Raw genomic sequence first — 18,734 nt, 5'->3', positions numbered from 1 at the left:
CCATTTGGTTGGGGAAATTGGTGGTTAGCAATTGTTGGAAAGGAACAGGCTCTCTAAGCATCCACAAAATTCATGTTTTAAGTGAGGTATGTTCTGGAAGGCAGGGCAGGGTGGACGTTGCTTAAATCCTGTTGCCCCCCAACGGGTGGTGGGAAGGATACAACAGGCATCTGGCAGAGCAGCACAACCCAGGAGCCAGCAAGCCTGCAGAAAGACAGCCTCAATCATGACAAGGGACATGCTGGCTCACACAGGACATGCCTGTGCTTATCTGCCAGGTTAGCAGAGCTGAACAGACCGACCAAGCCAGTGCCACAAAGCCTGAGGGGAATGCACATGGGCCTGCAGCTGGTGTGGGCATGTCCCCACCAGCACTGTGGAAATGTCCAGAGCTTTGGAGCTGAAGAGAAGCTCTTTGAAATGAGTCCTGCCTTCCAAGGTGACAGACTTCTCAGAACACCCCTTCTCCAGGTTGACAGCCAAGGGCAAGTCTTGTCCTTGACTCTAATCAACATGTGTGTGTGGGGGGGCTCATGGTAGTGTTATAATGGCAAAAATCAGAAGCAGCCTAAAGGCCATCTGCAGAGAAATGGCTAAGCAGTGGCACTGTCATGGACCTTGTTGCTCTGTAAGCCCCCAAAATATAAAAGATGATGTACGCCTTTGCTCATATTTTTAAATTTATTGTGGTAAATTACACAAAACATAAAAGTCACTGAACCATTTTTCAGAGGACAGTTCAGTGGCATTTGCATGTGCTCTGTTGTGTCACCAGCGCTACCTCCATCTCCAGAACTCTCCATCTTGCACCACCGAAACTACCAGTGGAGGGTGGTTCCCCATTTCCCTCCCATCCACCCTTCTGCTTTGTGTTTCTGTGACCTTGACTGCATGGGCACCTCTTGTGTCTTCTGGCTGGCTGATTTCCCTCAGCACAAAGTCCTCAAGGCTGTTCTACTTTGTAGCATCTGTCAGTTTCCTGCCTCTTAAGGGCTGAGTCATGTCCTATTGTGTGTAGAGGCCACATCTTGCTTATCCATTCATTTGTTAATGGACACTTGGACCGTGCCCTCAGTTTAGCTGTTGTGAATAATACTACAAGATGGGTACACTTCTTTGTGATGACCTGCACAACCAAACCCTAAAAACCAGCAAGGGGCAATGAGGAATTAAGAAAGACACACAAACACAAAGACAAATCTGGGACCCAGTGGGATACCCACCTCAGATGAAGGAGCAGTGGCCAGAACTAGCTCAGCACTTTTGTTATATATAGGATCTCACAATCAAGAAGTTAGAGCACATTGTTATTTGTTCACTAAAAAGTTACAGAACTAGAAACATTTTTTGTAGCTATTCTACTGTTGCAGTGCTGGGAACATCCTGTTATTACCCTGCTGAACCCCAAACGCACATTGTCCAGAGTTTCTGCAGAGCAGGCAGGCTTGAAGTTTGCAACACTTGCAAGATACCATGGTTATCTTGTTATGCTCAGAATTATCTATCTCCTGCAGCTGGCCTCTGGGATCAAGGTCAAGACAGTTGTTGTTCTGTACCTTTGCACAGAAGTTCCTCAGCAGGGCATTACCATAGCTCCTGGGCAATCTCATGCTGCACCTTTACACAGGAAGTTCCCAGAGCAAAGCACAGCTGCAGCTCTGAGGGAGTCAAAGACCATGATCTAACTCACTGCTCTCCACGCTTCTTCACTTTTATTTATTTTTCAATTCATTTCATTTTTTGGGGGGGTGGGGTACTGGGGATTGAGTCCAGGGCCTTGTACATGCTAGGCAAGGGCTCTCCCACTGAGCTACAGCCCCAGCCTCTTTTACTCATTTTTAGCTTGACATTAAAGATGTTTCATCATTGTAAAAAGGATAATTTCCAATGTAGATATTTATTTTTAAATTCAAACCTTTATATCATCCTTTTTAATTATGTCAAATGCCATGTAAATACTATATCAATTCTATTTTTTTTAAGAGAGAGAGAGAGAGAGAGAGAGAGAGAGAGAAAATTTTTAATATTTATTTTTCAGTTCTCGGCCGACACAACATCTTTGTTTGTATGTGGTGCTGAGGATCGAACCCGGGTCGCACGCATGCCAGGTGAGCGCGCTACCACTTGAGCCACATCCCCAGCCCCTATATCAATTCTATTTCAACCATCACCCATTTTTAAAATATAAAAACAAGTTCTTCTTTAACAAATTTTTTATTACTCTTGTTTCTTCCTTGAACTGATGAGTTCTATCTTGCCTCCTCCATACATTTGAGATCTTCTGATGACACTTCTCTGCACAAAAAGTATGTAAATTTCAATTTCCTGTTAAACATAATTTCTAAGTGTTAAAAACACATTTAGTGTCTTCATTACAACCATTTGTAGTGCATGATTATTCAAAATAAAAATAAATTATAAATCTTGAAAATCATCAGGCATAAAAGGTAACCTCTCATGATATCATATTAAGATTATGCAAGATGTGATCATTGAGGGATGCAAGGTAGAGATACAAGATCTCTCTGTATTCTTTTTTTTTAATTAAAAAAAATTTTAGTATTGGGGATTTTACTCAGGGGCACTTTACATCCCAGCCTTTTTTTTTTTTTTTGAAACAGAGTCTTGCTAGGTTGCTGAGGCTGGCTTGAACCTGGAATCCTCCTAAGACACTGGGATTACAGGCCTGCACCATGGTACCCCTTTTATTGTTTTTTATAACTGTGTATCAATCCACGATTACCTCAGATTAAGAAAGTTTTGTCTTAAAAATAGCTTTCCAGGAGGGGACCTCAGCTCTTAATGAAATAGGGCCCAGTTAGTTCATGAAGCCATAGGAAAACATCACTTACTCTAGAATGAGACAGAATCTAGAATCACGCATTTTCCCTTTTTGTCATGTGATGTAAGCACTGAGAAATCTGGTTTCCATAAAGAAATATGTGTTTTATTACAACATAGTAATCAATCTGTTAGCTGTTCCGTTTTTTGAAATGGCAATACCAGTGCTCTGCCAATTGCTGTACTGTTTTGCTGGGCTGCTATAACAAAGTACCCCAAGTTAGGTGGCTTAAACAACAGAAATGCATTGCCCCCAGTTCTGGATGACAGAAGGTTGGGATCAGGGGGTGAGGGGTGAGCTTGTCCTGGGATTGTGAGAAGGCTCTGGTGCTGGTGAGCCGCTGGCCTCTGGCACTCCTGGCTGTAGAGATCTGGCCCAGTCCTGCGCTGTTTCCAGAGGGCTTCTCCCAGTGTGTCTGCATCCAGATTCCTCCTCTCCACAAGGACACCAGTTAGGTTGGGTTAGGGCCCGTCCTAGTGACCTCCTGTGGACTTGATAACCTGTCCTCTACTGGAGGTTAAGATGGGGATTTAGGATAAAGAGAGACAAATACCAAATCTGAAAGGAACTGCCCACAGTGGTTGAGATGCAGACAGCGCAGTTGTAAACCTGAGCAGCAAGCTGGGCCCAAGCTCTTGTAAAATGAGGGAAACACCAAGCTCCAAGTTGGGCAGCTCCACCTGGCTCCCCGGAAGCCTGGGCCCCAGCCCAGGGCAGGGCTGCTCACTCTGAGAAGGCCCACGTCCCCCTTGGTGTGCACCACCTCCTGGAAAAGCCTCTGCCAGGCCTCGTCTGCCTCCTGCTGAACTTCTCTTCCACCACGTATGTCAAGGGCCTTGCTGGTCTGAGCCGAGTCCCTCTCCTCTGAGAATCTCTGGGACCCTCTCCAGAGACCCTCTCTCCTGTGGCAAGGTCACATCCTGAGGTTCTGGGGGCAGCACTCAGTGAACTCAGGGACACAGTTCCATGTCAATTCCAGCCCCAACAGGGCTTCGTTTAGCTTTGTTGAAAACGAAAACTTGGCCACTGCTGGCCTGAATGTGGCTTATTACCGCCTCCAGAGCCACTTCCTGTCCTGTTTCCTGGATGCTTACTGGACGGGGCTTCCCCAGAGCCTACCACATAGGGTCAGTGATGCTGTCCTTTCACCTAAATGCCTAAAGTGTTGAGCTCAGCAGCTGTTGGGGGAACTAGGAATATTTTAAATTGAATTTCAAATCAAATTTCAACACACACAACATTTGGATAAAATGCTCTTATTGTATCATAGGTTTAAACTTTATTTTCATGAAAATCTTGAAGCTCAAGATTTAGCTCATTTGACTCATGGGATACAAAAATACTGCTTGACTTCACTAGAAAAGCCAGTCCTCCATGTCCAACAGATCAGCAAGTCAGATTGACTTTCTGCTGAAAAAGAAGCTTGGCTCCTCTTACAGTCCACAAAGATGCCTCACCTCTGAAATGTAGGTCTGAGGTGGAGAGCAGGTGGAGAGGGTGGAGGGGGTGGAGAGGGTGGAGAGTGGGAGGGGAGTGGGTGGAGAGCGGGTGGAGAGCGGGTGGACAGGGTGGAGAGTGGGTGGAGAGGGTGAGGAGGATGCAGAGGATGGAGAGGGTGGAGAGAGGGTGGAGAGGGTGGAGAGGGTAGAGAGCAGTGGAGGGGGTGGAGAGTGGGTGGAGAGTGTGGAGAGTGTAGAGAGTGTAGAGAGTGGGTGGAGAGTGGATGGAGAGAGTGGAAAGTGGGTGGAGAGGGTGGAGAGTGGGTGAAGAGGGTGGAGAGCCGTATAGAGCAGATGGAGATCTGTGGACAGTGGTGGGGCTATGAGGCCCAGAGCCTGCCCCAGGCACTCTGCCTCAGGATCTCTGAGACTCTGCCAAAGAGAAGGGCACTCTCTGCGGGTTCTTGAGTGCTGGACAGTGAGTTGCAATTTCCCAGGTGTATCACTTTGATTGGTGCGCCAGTGGGGTTTAACCTTGGGGTGTGTGATACCACAGCAAAGCCCAGGAGGGTGCACCTTTCTGTTTTAAAATGGAAGAAGAAGAGCCATGAAAGGCCAGGCCAGGAGGGATGACCAGCAGAAAGCCTGACCCGGCTCCTGTTCTTGAGCAGATCCATCTTGGAAAAAAACACCACAGCAGCTGAAAAGCCCGAGGCCCATCCCTTAAGATTAGGCCTGTCCTCCAGGATGGCCACGCTCCTCCACGGCACAAGCACCCAGATCTGAGAGCCACTGAACCTTAAACTATGCACAAGAAAATACTATGACACAGCATTTAAAATAAAATCTGTATGAGGGGCAGGGGCAGGGTCTCAGTGGTAGAGCACTCGCCTGACATGCGTGAGGCACTGGGTTCCATCCTCAGCACCACATAAATGTAAAATAAAGATATTGCATCCACCTAAAACTAAAAAATAAATATTTAAAAAGATAAGTAAAATATATCTGTATGATCAAGTTCGTGGGGTCAGATTCAAGGACATCCAATGGGATGACTTTCCTGTATATTGAAACGCAGAATAAGGTCATATATTCAATGCACACATACATATGTATGTAATACAAGTATTCATACAGAGAGGGTGGGGTTGGGGGGTGTAGAAGGGTGGTAGAGACCTGTGAGACCCTGGGCTGATTCCCAGTTAGAAAAAAATAAAATTAAATATACTTATATATGCATATGTATATATGATTTTTATAAATCTTTCATATGAATATGAAAGTAGATTTTAAAGCAGAGTGTTCCCAGAGATATAGAGGGACATCTCATAGGGACAGAGGGCAGTTCATCCAGAAGATAGTCCTATATGCATCTAATAACAAAACTTCAAAATAATAAGGCAACGGAAGAAGACAGAATTACAGTGAGAGAAAAACCCAGTCATAGTTGGAAAGTGAACATCCTTTTCTCATAATTGATAGATTAAGGCCCAAATTTGGCTTCTGTGGAGGAGAAGGGGTGGGCCTGGGAGGGTACAACTGTGCGTATTTGCAGGGTTCCTCTGAAGGAATATCACAAACACTAGCACTTTGAAGTTCTGCGGGGTGGGCAAGGGGCTGTCTTATATTCTCTACTGTGTTCAAAGGCTTTAAAAACTTTTTAAAAATGTGTGCAAGGCTCGGTGACACAAGCCTGTAATCCCAGCGGCTCAGAGGCTGAGGCAAGAGGATCTCAAGCTCAAAATCAGCCTCAGCAACTTAGTGAGACCCTGTCTCAAAACAAAAAAAAAGGGGGGGTGGCTGGGAGGTGGCTCAGTGGTCAAACATTCCTGGGTTCAATCTCTGGTACCAAAAAAAGACAACTTTAAAAAGAGTGAACGGTAAGACATTTCAGTAAGTGAAGGGTAAGAGACAGGAAAACCCGACCCCTCCCCACCCTCCCTCCCCTGTCCCCACCCTCCCTGCCCTCTCCCCACCATCAGCCCACAACATGTGGGAATGGGTGTCCTGTGCTGGCCAGGGCAAACCTAGGCCCACAGCCTGGCAGGCAGCATCTCCTCCACTCTGAGGGCCCTGCCTGGTTCCTGTGCCTGCGTCTTCTTCCCACTCCTTAAATGTGAGCTTCTCCGGAAGGTTCCAGATCCTCTTCCCTCCTCTCTTCCTGCCCCCCCTCCTTCATTACATGTTCTTCCACAACTTAAATTACACCCCCAAGACTCCTCCCCTGTCCTGCTGGCTCCGCCCCTCGGGTCAGGCCCTTCAGTGGCGTTTGGGACACTTGTGCCCATGTTCTGGAGATCCGGGATCTGCACCAGTGTCTCCAACTTATGTGCCCACAGCAAGCCTGTGGCAGCCCGAGGGAGGGGAGGACGCTGTCTGTCAGCGTCAGTCCAGCACAGGAGGAACCCAGACGACGGTGACCCCAGCACAGCCCAGCTTACTCTCTGGCCACCCACGCCACCCGCTAATGGTCCCCCAAGCATATTTCAAACATCCACCTGGCTCCCCGGGATGCCTTCCTCTCAGTGCCTCCCAGTTCACTCTGTAGGTATGGAGACGGAGGGACATGGTTTATTGTCCCTGCTTGGCACTCTGATGGTTTATTCCACCTGGGGACATAGGTCTTCAATTGTGAAACTTTTTTTTTTATATTTTTTTATTTGCATCTGGACCCAATATCTTTATTTGTTTATTTTTTGTGGTGCTGAGGATGGAACCCCGTGCCTCACACGTGCCAGGCAGGTGCTCTATCACGGAGCTACAACCCCAGTGCCTATGAAACTTTTTTAGCCATGGTCTCTTCCAATATTCTTTCTCCACATTCCCTTTATTCTCCTTTTCTAGGATCATAGTAAACATTTCACTGTCCCAATCACATTTCAGCAGCTTTGCAAACTGTGGGGGTGTCTCTCTGCGTTGCATCCTGTGAGCTCCTCAAGGCTAGCTTCTAGTTCACTAATTGTCCCTTCAACTAGGTCCAATTTAGAGACTGCCCTAGCTTAGGTCTAGGGTTTTCATTTCCCACCTCTAGTATTTATCCTCTTCAACTGTTCTGAATCTGATTTTTCAGCATGTTCTTGCTCTCTTTATTTTAAGCTCTTTTCAGATTGTTCCATAATTTGTATTTCTTTGGAAGCAGATGTACATCCTAATTGTTGAGCCCAGGAAGGAGCCCAGGAAGCCAGCCCCAGCCAGCCCCAGTCCCAGCCCCGGTCTCATACACACTTTGAATGTGGAGTGTGTGTGTGCAGGGTCTTAAGTAAAATATTTTAAAGTTTCTTCTTCTCTTTATACTCCCTCCTCTTGATTTTTTTAAATTTTTTTTATTGATGAGGGGGTTTCCAGAACCCTCCACCAAAGCAGGCCCCATACGGTGGCTGTGACCGCGAGCCTTTTGATCGGAAGAAATGCAGACCCAAGCTCCCATTTCAGAGAAAGCCTGTCTGCAGCTTCCCTACAAGGGAAGCACTTGGGACGCTGGTAGCTGAGAAGTCACACTTTGTTTTAGTCAGCGTTTTTGTCCCCGTGACCAAGAGCCCTGACAAGTCAGCGTTTTTGTCCCCGTGACCAAGAGCCCTGACAAGAGTAATTTAGAAGGGGAAAGTTTACTTTGGGTCATGGTTTCAGAGGTTCAATCCATGGTCACCCAACTGCATGGCTCTGGGCGAGATAATACAGGATGTCATGGCGCAAGGGCACAGTGGAGGAAAACACCTCAGGACCAGGCCACCCGGAGTACAGACTGAGGGACAATATAAAGCCCAAGGGCATGCTTCCAGTGACCCACCTCCTCCAGCTACCCCCCACCTGCCTACAGTTTCCACCCAGTTGACCCGTGTCAGTGGATCAATCCACTGAGTGGTCACACCTCTCATCATCTGGTCACTTCACTTATGAGCCTTCCTGCTCCGTCTCACACATGAGCTCCTGCCTAAACCACAAGGCCCTCGGTGCCTCTGCATCCCAGGAAGGGACTCTGGAAAGCCAAACCCAAGAATGTTGGCTCAAAAATGGAGCCCAGGAAGCCAGCCCTGAGTCCAGCCCCGGTCCCAGCCCTCCACCCACCAAGAAGTCGCCTTGCTTTTGAGTGAACCACCTTGTCCCCTCCCTCCTGCTTTTACTCTGAACCTTGCGGGACTGTGTTAAGCATGGTATTGGCCCAAGACTGACCAGAAATCAAAAGCCTCCTTCTAACCCGCCTCTCTCCTAAGTGTCACTTGTCCTCGAGCCTAGCCACACCTACACAGCCTTTCCTGACCACTCTGCCTCCTTTGGTCTGTGGTACCCTGCCTTTGCCTTTGCTGTGCTCCTGCATGCCAAGCATTCCTTGAAGGCCTAGTATAGGCAAGGCGCCCAGTGTGAACAAGGTGAAGCAGGCCTCCTCCTCAAGGCCAGGGCTGGTGGGTGGCTAGAGCCAAACCACTGTGTCCCACCCAGAACGCCCCAGGTGCAGGTGACACAGTGGACGATGGAGTCCATACTACTGTGGACACCAGGAGTGGAATGGGAGGACACCAGGCTGGCCACAGGAAGGAGCGGCCTGAACCAAGTCCTGGGGGGCACAATGTGCAGCAGAGAAGGCTCTGGGTGGAGGGAGAGCGCCTTGAATGGCCTGATGGGACAGGAGCAGGTCCCTCTGAGGAGTGCAGGGAGGCACAGCCTGTGAGTCCAGATGCTCCGGAGACTGAGGCAGGAGGATCGCATGTTTGAGGCCAGCCTGGGAAACTTAGAGAGACCTGTGTCAAGAAAACATTTTTGTCTTTGCAATGCTAATATAAGGGAGATCTTGGCTGATGTGAAATAATATTACCCATTTTAAAGCTCATGAGCTAAAGTGATTCTGTATTTCATAACAGTTCTCCAAAGCATCTTGAATATATGCAATGATTTTAAAAAGTTGTGAGCTTTTTTATTCATAACAATAAAACTGTATATGAATAGTAAAAATAATCCCTGGGGAAAGCCATTGGTACAGTGGAAAGTACTGGATGATACTGATTCTGGCAAAAACACAAAAATATATTATTCCATCTCCATGTAGTAAAAAATATACTTGTACAATATTTTGTACTTGCATTTCATATTATTAAAACAGTGAGTGAGGTCCTGGGTTCAATCCCCATTACTGGAAATAAATAGATAAAAGCTTAGAAGAAGAGCAATGGAGCAGTGCTGAATCTGGGGGAGGAGAAGAGAAGAGCAGAGCGGTGGGGCCCGCACCCAGGGCCTCCCAGGCCGCACCCAGGCTCACCAGATGCGCTCCTGCAGACCCAGAGCTCCGGGGACCGACCCAGGGGCAAGTGTGAGGTTTTCGTGAGAAGGGACCACAGCAGAAGCCACGTCGGCCAGTTGGGAGACCACTGCCAAGACCCAGGGGAGACGCAGGTCCTGGGTGGAGGAAACCAGAAGTGAGTTTGAATCCATAGCATCAGGGACTGGTGAAGAGCAAGGCCCTGGCGCCTTTAGGGCTTCAAGTGACTGCTCCTGCTGTAAACAGGGTGACTTCAGTGTCTCCATGGCCCCCAATCAGCAGGAGGAGACAGGGCGCTTCACCACTAGCTCCGGTCGCCTCTGCAGCCCCTCCCGGGAGTCGTGATGCTTTTTCAGGGCTCCTCTGCCCAGCTGTGCATCTGGATGTGTTTCAATCCAGGTGAACTAAAATTGTTTTATTTCCACATTTTAAAAGCAAATACCTCGAAAATAACAAAAGGTGTGCTACTGGTTATTAGCTACTTTCTCTCTCTGCGTGTTTTAAGAAACAAGGGGCTCTGTGGCAGAGTGCGGTCATTCCCATTTCTTCTCGCCACCCCTTTGGGTACCACAGGGAGCACTGCAGGAGCTCACCTGGCCGGGATGGCAGGCCCCAGCAAGCCCTCTGCACACCTGGCCCACTCAAAGCAAGCATCTCCAACCCGTGCAAGCACCTGCTCTCTGTCTGCTGTGAGCGGATGTCGCTGTGGTTACATCTGGAATCCACCCCCCTCTGTGAAAAATATCATTGGGGTCAGAAGCCTCCTTGGTGGGGTTGAGCACTGCCTTGGCACCCCCCAGCCCACGGTGCTCTGCACTAAGGGGCTGCCACCCCCACGGCTGCCACTCCTCCGCTCAGGGCTGGAGGGCCCCAAGCCAGCTACAGATGACTTCCGGGACACCAAAATTCAATGACTGTTTGGAGCTGTGCACCCAAAAATCCAACCAGCACCCGGTAGGGAGGTGGTTCCCAAGATCCAAACATCTGGAGGTTGACTGGAGTCTCCCCTAGTTGGGAAAGGCTCTCCCTATCCAAGCACCCTTTTTCCACCTTTATGACTGCATCCTGTAGCCACGAGGGCCAAATGACACTCCTGCAATGACAGCATCGACCAGGCACAGGGGGACCTTCCAGCTAAAGCAAAGCTTGCCCTGTTAATTGGGGCCTGTCTTCTCATCCATGTGCACCACAGGGACAGCACTGTGTCTGCACAGCCAGGGAGACACACACACACACACACACACACACCTGCACAAGTCCTTGCAAAGGTTTTGCTTCTCTTTGAAAATGCTGCATCTCCTGGTGTAAGTCCTTGATGATGGGTATACTACATCTACCCCAGCCTTGCCAGAATAGTGACTTCAAACCACTTAACTTCCCATTAAAAGGAGAACCAAACCTGGGCACCGTGGCACACGCTGTAATCCCAGTGGCTCAGAAGCCTGAGGCAGGAGGATCAAAAGTTCAAAGCCAGCCTCAGCAAAAGTGAGGCTCTAAGCACCTCAGTGAGACCCTGTCTCTAAATAAAATACAAAATAGGGCTGGGGATGTGGCTCAGCGGTCGAGGGCCTCTGAGTTCAATCAGGTACCCCACCCTACCCCCCCTCTAAAAAAGGAGAACCAAATTAGGAACACCTACATAAAATGCACCCACTTAAAAGAAAGGGCTGGCCAGGTGCAGTGGTGCAGGTCTGTCAACCCATCAACTTGAGAGGCTGAAGCAGGAGGATCAGAAGTTCAAGTTCAGCTTGGATAATTTAGCAAGACCCTGTCTTAAAATTAAAAAAAGAAAGGATGGAGGATGTAACTCAGTGGTGGAGCACGCCTGGGTTCAATCCCCATTACCAAAAAATAAGAAATCAAGAATGGGGTAGACCCATACTGCTGGCACAAAAAGCTTTCCTTCTAGTGTAATAAGAAAAGGAAGTTGCTGGGCTGGGCCTGTAGCTCAGTAGTAGAGCATTGCCTTGCTGTGGAAGGCACTGGATTGAATCCTCAGCACATCATGAAAATAAATAAAGGTACTTTGTCCATCTACAAAACACACACACACACACACACACACACACACACACACATATATATATATATATATAAAAGAAAAGTAAGTTGCAAATTTAACATGCAATATAAACATCTGTCTGTGCACAGATAACATCTAAAGGATACACTCAAATGTAACAGTGGTTTTCTCTGGAGACTTTGTAGTCATTTTTGTGTTGTCTGAAGTTTTTTTTTATATATTTATTTTTTAGTTATAGTTGGACACAATACCTTTATTTCACTTATTTATTTTTTTTATGTGGTGGTGAGGATTCAACCCAGGGTCTTGCATGTGCAAGGTGAGTGCTCTACTGCTGAGCCACAAAGTTTCTTAAGAATATATTACTCTTGTAACTTAAAACACACTTTAAAAGCATTTCTAAATAGAACATGCTCCATGTTAGAGTAAGCACTTTGGATACTTTGAGGAGGGGAGACACTGAAATCAAAGTAATTAAAAAAATTTTTTTTAAAGCCCAGCCAGGGGCTGGGGCTGTAGATAAGTGGTACAGCACTTGGGTAGCATGTGGCCCTGGTTTCCATCCCAGCACTGCAAAAAATAAATAAGTAATAACAATAACTTAAAAAATTAAAAGCCTGCTTCAATCTGGCCCCAGCAGGGGAGCAAACAGCTCAGGGCAGCTGTGACATGACAATGGGGAACAGAGGGCACATCCAGATACTAGGCACAGGTCCTCGCTTGCAGAACTCAGGCAAGGCAGGCCAGTGGAATGGCCTGCCAGTGGTTGGCCTCTGGAATCCAACAGCAGCTGGAGGGGCAGCACAGTGGGGGGCTCCCTGAGAAGACCCCCAAGCCCTGAAGAAACTGGGAGAGAAGAGCAGGCCAGGGAGGAGGAGGGAAGAATGCCTCCTCCCCACATTCTCCCAGGCCACACAATGTCCCTGCCAGCACCCAGAGTGAAGTCCCATCAGACAGCCTGGGAGCTGGTCCCAGGGCCAAGAGAAGAGCTTCCCAGGCAGAAGCAGCAGACAGGGCCATGCCCAGAGGAGCAGAGCCTAGGGGACCCTGATCCTGTGAGGCTGCAGAGCAGGAGCATGGGAAGGCAGGCCAGGTGGGGAGGGCAGGGCTGGGAGGAGCCAGCACCCAGCAGTGCAGGTCATAGGAAGCCACCAGAGTGACAGTGTCAGATCCCACTTAGGGAATGACCTTCATAGCAGGGGGGCTAGAGGACCCCTCCACACACAGGGTCTGGAGTGGAGACTACTGCCTGGTAAGTCCTCCTCGCTGAAGAAACAGTCCAGAGGCCTGGTCACCAAAGGACACCAGTGCCCCTAATGCTTCCCTGCTAGGTGCCTCAAGGCAGTTCCCCCAGAATGTCCCCTGCCCCATTTCTCACGAGGCAGGCATTCCCCTTCTCAGCCCCAAGGAGACACAAGCCTCGAATGAGGGTGCAGTGGACACTCCTCCCCAGACCGCTCCGCCTGTTTGCTGAAAGTTTTAATTTCCCCTTATCGTCTGTCACTCGCACAAGAGGCTGTTCCAAGGGCCGTTTTCAAACTTTGTCCTCACCCTTAAACCCAGTTTTCAGCTGTCCTATGATGCTCCCCGAGGCTATTTTTCTGGCCCTATCACAGCTCCCAGCCCCCTCGCCAGGCGGGAAGGTGACAACCGCGAAAAGGAGGCCGATCTCCTCTGTGGGGGCTTCGGGTGACATCACATCCTCCAGTGCGAAGTCAGGCTCTGAGGCCGGTCGAAGGGCAAACTTCCCCGTCCTCGCCCCGCGGTTCCTGAGCGCCGCAGCCCACCGCGCAGGGATAGGGCCATGGCCTCACAGGAGACCTCGTGGCTGCTGCCGCTGGCGCTGCTGCTCGGTGAGCGCGGGCCCAGGGCGGGCAGCGGTGCGAGTCCGACAGGGCCGGGGCCTTGGGGCCGGGAGGCCGGCAGGGTGCGGCAGGGTGAGGGCAGGGGCGCGGGCCACTTGCTCAGCCCCGCTGCTGCCCCCCGCTGCTTCCACTGCAGGCGCCGCCGTCGCCCTTGGGTCCATCCAGTTCCGAATGCAGCCGCCGAGGGTGGACGCGGAAATCGGCCGGCGGCTGGACCTGCGCTGCGAGGTGATGACGGCCAGCGGGGCCCAGAGCTGCTCGTGGCTCTACCAGCCGCCGGGCGTGGCTGCCAGGCCCACCTTCCTCATGTACATCTCCACCCACCGGACCAAGCTGGCCGAGAAACTGGACCCTCAACAGTTCACGGGCAAGAAATCCAGAGACAGCTACACCCTCACCCTGAACAGCTTCCGCGAGGAGAACCAAGGATACTACTTCTGCACCGTGGTGGTCAATTCGGAGATATCCTTCAGTCCCTTGGTGCCCGTCTTCCTGCCAGGTCCGGGCATGGGGCGCGGCGCCTCTCGGCATGGGGCTTGGGGTCACCTCTGAGCACTCCTGGGGGCTACTTTGATGCGGTTCCCATTACACAGGCGGGGAAACTGAGGCTAAGGTGTGCTAGGTGGGGACCAGAGGTGACTTTTTTTTTTTTTTAATGTACGGAGGATCCAACTCAGGGCACTCAACCACTGAGCCACACCCCAGCCCTATTTTGCATTTTATGTAGAGACAGGGTCTCACTGAGTTGCTTAGGACCTCACTGTTGCTGAGGCTGGCTTTGAACTGACGATCCTCCTGTCTCAGCCTCCCAGGGGCGGGGATCATAGGCGTGGGCCGCTGCGACGGCTGGAGGCGGCTTTGGTGCCACCGACCATCAATTGTGTGGCCCTGGGCAAGTGTCTTAAACCCCTGCACCTGTGCTTGCTGGCAGCAGAACCCGGTTGTTAGCTGAACTCACAGGTTACTAGAGAGCCTGGCGGTGCTGCTGGAGCGCACGCTCCCGCATCGCGGTCTTGGTCCCGCTCACAGAGCCGCCAACGTCAGGCCACCGCATTGGCCGTCACTGGTCAGCGCGCGTCCAGGGGATCCTCCTCCCTTGCCCCAGGGGAAACCGAGAGGAGGGGAGAAGGGAAACCGCCGGCGCGGTGCATCCACAGCCCAGTCGGCCCCAACCACCCCGTTGCTCCTCCCGCAGCGGAGCCCTCCCCGACGCCCGCGCCGCGACTACCCACCCTGGTGCCCTCCACCACGCCTCTGTCCAGGTCCACGAGCCCCGAGACTTGCCGGCCCGCGACGGGTGGTGCAGGTGAGGTCAGCGGGTGCTGGGGCCTGGGTGGGCCAGAGGTGTAAAGGACAGCAGAAGGAGGCCTGGCCTGGGACGACCCTGATCCCCTGGGCGGTCCAAATGTGGGGAAACCGCATCCTGGAGGGGAGAAGAGTTCAGGGGGGCGGGCGGGGGAGGAAGGATGGGAGGCCCGGGCCTCTTCCTAAACGTGGGCGTCTCGGGTGTTGTCAGCGGACACCAGGTGGCTGGACTTCGCCTGTGACATCTACATCTGGGCGCCCTTGGCTGGGACCTGCGCGGTCCTTCTGTTGTCACTGGTCATCACCGTCATCTGTCACCACCGTAAGTCCCCGGAATCACCACGCCGGGTTCGGCCCCACTCCCACCGGGGTGGGGTTCGAATTTCTGGAACTCCCAGTGGCTGCCAGGACCGGGCAGGGACATTCCTTCCCTGAGGTAGGACGCAGGGAGGTGTCCCCGCCCCTTCCCGCCCTCCAGGAGGTTGTTGGGAAGCATTCCCCGCCCAGTTGACCCCGGCCGGCACTGAATGCAAACTGCAGGCGGCAGGGGACCCCCACGCTCCAGCCCTGTGCCCTGGAGGGCTGGGAGAGAAACCTGGAACCCTTGGCGCCTCCCTACCACCCCATCCCCTAGGGTCCCAAGCAGCGTCACTCGCTCAGGTCTGAAGAGGCTTCAGTGTGCTGAGCGCTCAGGAGAGTAGAAAGACAGGCTCCTGAGCCACCAACCTCAAATAGCAAGGAGGGCGTCTGGATCCGCTGGACACTCACTTTCCCTTATTTTTCCTTATCTAGGGAAACGAAGGCGTGTTTGCAAATGCCCCAGGTGAGTCTCTTAACCCTGGTCCTGGCTTCCAGATGGCAGATGGTGAAATGCTGTCCCAGAGAGAGGTCCTGGCAGTGGTGTCCTGGGGCAGGGAGTCAGCTGTCTGTCTCAGGGAAAGCAGAGCTGCTCCAGTAAATCTCTGTTTAATCGAGAGCCAAAAACCCACCTGAGGGCTTCCACCAATTCTTCCTGGCCCCTCAAATAACTGAGCTCCTCTTTTTCTACATGATTCTGTCTGGATTTTATTGTTAAGATGGCCCCCTGCCCCTTAGCTGGTCTAGTTTTTTGAGGGAAAGTTAATCGTTTATCTTCCAAACAAAACAAATAACCTTGGTTCCTAATTTCCCTGTGTCAAAGCAGGGCCTTGATTTGCTGCCAGGGACTGGAGGAAAGGGGGTCAGAGGCCGGGGATTAGCTCTCTTGCAGGTCAAGTGACAGCCCCATCCAGTTCTACTCCCATCATTTTGAAATGATCAGAAAAAAAGTTTTTAAGAAGCCCAGTGTCTGCACTCCTTCGCTCCTTCGCCTGAGGGCAGGGCAGCCCAGGTGCGCTCCAGCTCAAGCAGGCCTGATGGGAGCCATGCTCGGGACCCCCTCATCTCCACAGCAGCCACGGATGGCCAATTCCAGGGTCTCGACTCAGATCACAGCCCTGAGGTTAGGAAACCCACTCTAAGCAGCGAGGCAGGGATACACTCCGATGACCACAGCTGACCATTCAGCTGAGGACTGAGAGGGCCAACCTCTGCACACTCCAATTCCACATCTCAGCCAACCTTGTACTGAAAAAAAAATTGTGAAACGTGTCTCTGCCAAACAGAGAGGGGTTCTTCTGGCCATCGCTTCCTAGCCGTGCAGTGTGACATTTAACTGGCATTTACACTGAGGAATCTAGAGGTGATCCAGGCAGTGGGGTGTGCAAGGCTCTATGCAAATACTATGCCTTTTTCTATGAGGGACCCTAGGGCTTTGGTATCCAAGTGGGGGTGGGGTGGGGTCCTAGAACCAACCCTAGTGGATATGAGAGGCAGCTGTGTGTTTTTTTTTTAAATGTTAAGTTTCAAGATGATCTTTCACTATAACCTTCGTTTTACAGATGAGGAAATTGAAGCTTGGGACATTTGAGGGCTGGCGGAGGTTGGAGGGCACTGAATGTTAATGCTAACCAACTGCGGTGTATACCAGTTCCTTTCAGTAGGCAAAACTATTCCACATTTTACACCTTGGGTTTGCATTTTATTCTCCTTGGTATTTCTTTGCAGAAATTCAAATTCAGCACCTTACACATTAATGGAAATGTAATTAACTTCCAATGTGTATATTATATATACCAAGGTCAGAGCTCTAAAAACTAAGGATTTTTATTACTTGGTGTGCAGTTGGGAGTTTCTCCAAGAGAATCCCTCATCTCTTTTCTGAAAACTCTTATTTTTGAAAGGAATAAAAAAATACAATCCTGCCTAACCCTAACCCAAAAGATCAAACACATCTGAGGAATTCACACAGCCACATTCCCATCTCAGTGATGGCCCAGGGCAGCTGGGCTTCAACAGGCATGGCACCGAGAGTCACCGGCCAGTACTGAGAGAACATGTAGTGTGATGTCAAGTTTAGGTTGTCGCAGGCACTCTGGCTCAGGGCACTCTATGTGGCCGACACTCCTCGTCCCTGTGAGCCTTGGATGAGGGCCAGGTCAGTGGGTGGCAATGGCTGGCATGGGGGAGGAGCCTCCTCCTACCTTCCTGGGGACCTTGACAAAGGCTCCACGCAGCTGGACTCTGGTTGTGTGGCCTTGGCAGTTTCTCCCACCTCTCCCACCCAGTGCCACCCCAGCATGGTTGTGGGGGTCAAACCAGATGGAGCCAGAGCAGCACTTGGTACATGGCCAAGGGCTGGTCATGGCCAGATGCTGGACTGAAGGGCTCTTGCTACAGTGACAGCCACCACCTCTCTTTCAGACCCGTCATCAGAGCGGGAGGCAAGCCGGGCCTTTCAGAGAGATCCGTCTGACATGGCACTGGGCCACACAACAGCCACTACAGACTCCAACCTGAGACTGCGCCCGCTAGACCACACGGCCTCCTCTTCTGGGCCCCTGGTCTTCCTTCCTGTGTGTGTTCTCATTTCAGTAGTGGGCAGGGTGGGAAGGGTCCTGGGTCCTGTATGTATTCACTTGGCTTCACACAAAGCTTTGTCTCCGGAACGTCATAAGAGCCAGTTGTGTTATGTTCCTGTGGGGGGCCAAGAGCCCAGGGCAGCAGAGCTGGGCCACTGGTACTCACCGTCTCAGCTTCTCCTCACCACTTCTCAGAGGCTGAGCCCAGCTGGGAGCAACCCGGTCAGAGTGGCACAGGGGCCAAGGCTGGGGCCTGAGCTGGAGGGAGCCCTACTGCCACAAGGGCTGTCCCCCACACCATGTGGTGCCTTGCAGGGTGCCTGTCCCAGACCTCAGGGATCGAGCATTTCTCAGGCCCTGTGAGGTGCATGCGGCTAGGCCCTGAGCCTCAGGGAGGCCAGAGCATCTGCCTGTAGCAGCTCCCAAGGCAGCTGGACTCCACTTTGCACCGCTGTGTAGACAGCACAGGTGCCCACAGCAAAGCTGAAGGACAAGCAGTCCTGGAAATGGATCCGTCTCAGAAGAAAATTCCAATGTGGAAGCAAAATGGCAGTCCCAGCCTTTCCTCAGCCGAGGGTGAGGCTTGGAGTTGAGCAGAATCTCTAGTTTGAGGTACCACAGAACATGCTCCTGGAATCCCTGATGACTTCTCATACTTTGAAAGGTCCCTGGAGAGCTCCAGCATATTCCCTGGCCTCCCCAAAGCCAGCAGAGGGGAGGATGAGTCAGAAGGCGGTGAGGAGGCTCAGAGCCCAATTGCTGCCCTCAAGTTGCATATCAAGCTCAACCCTACAGGTGGGAGACTGACCCGGTCTATCCACTGCTCACACTGATGCATTTTCTTCCTTTGGTTAATAAACATTCATGGTGGCCTTGAGCAGCTAACCAGTTCCCCTCTTTCGGCCGCGCCACACTTACTTTCCTGATTCTCCACTCTGATAGGGGCTCTGCTGGGATTCTGCACACCTAGAGGTGTTATCAGGCCAGACCCACCTCCGCCTGAGCTTCCATGACATACATGGACAGGGATTAGCTGGTTCCATCCCTAACAAAGGGGGGATTAGCCACCT

General features: G+C 51.2%; 1 protein-coding gene and 1 long non-coding RNA gene across 2 annotated transcripts; both read left to right on the top strand.

Annotated features, from left to right (window-relative positions):
- Positions 1 to 2,278: 2,278 nt before the first annotated feature.
- On the top strand, positions 2,279 to 4,172 carry LOC144249774 (uncharacterized). The gene is made up of 3 exons (XR_013342300.1): positions 2,279 to 2,306; positions 2,622 to 2,696; positions 4,113 to 4,172. It is a non-coding gene; the product is annotated as an uncharacterized LOC144249774 (long non-coding RNA).
- A 9,123-nt stretch (positions 4,173 to 13,295) lies between these two features.
- Positions 13,296 to 18,491, top strand: Cd8a (CD8 subunit alpha). The gene is made up of 6 exons (XM_026409487.1): positions 13,296 to 13,408; positions 13,557 to 13,919; positions 14,616 to 14,726; positions 14,937 to 15,047; positions 15,518 to 15,548; positions 17,507 to 18,491. Exons 1-6 carry the CDS (start codon positions 13,360 to 13,362, stop codon positions 17,556 to 17,558), a joined length of 717 nt encoding a protein of 238 aa, XP_026265272.1. The 5' UTR covers positions 13,296 to 13,359; the 3' UTR covers positions 17,559 to 18,491.
- The last annotated feature ends 243 nt before the right edge of the window (positions 18,492 to 18,734 follow it).

This window comes from Urocitellus parryii, chromosome 12 (genome assembly GCF_045843805.1).
Source record: "Urocitellus parryii isolate mUroPar1 chromosome 12, mUroPar1.hap1, whole genome shotgun sequence".
In the NCBI taxonomy this organism is placed as follows: domain Eukaryota; kingdom Metazoa; phylum Chordata; class Mammalia; order Rodentia; family Sciuridae; genus Urocitellus; species Urocitellus parryii.
Note: the sequence above shows the minus strand (reverse complement) of the source record. Positions and strands in the feature narration are given on the sequence as shown.

Bases quoted from the DNA above. Each gene is read 5' to 3' on its own strand.
- Cd8a (XM_026409487.1), top strand. From the start codon at position 13,360: ATGGCCTCACAGGAGACCTCGTGGCTGCTGCCGCTGGCGCTGCTGCTC. The intron at 15,048-15,517 runs GTAAGTCCCCGG...TTCCTTATCTAG, and splicing joins CACCGTCATCTGTCACCACC to GGAAACGAAGGCGTGTTTGC. The intron at 15,549-17,506 runs GTGAGTCTCTTA...CCTCTCTTTCAG, and splicing joins CGTGTTTGCAAATGCCCCAG to ACCCGTCATCAGAGCGGGAG.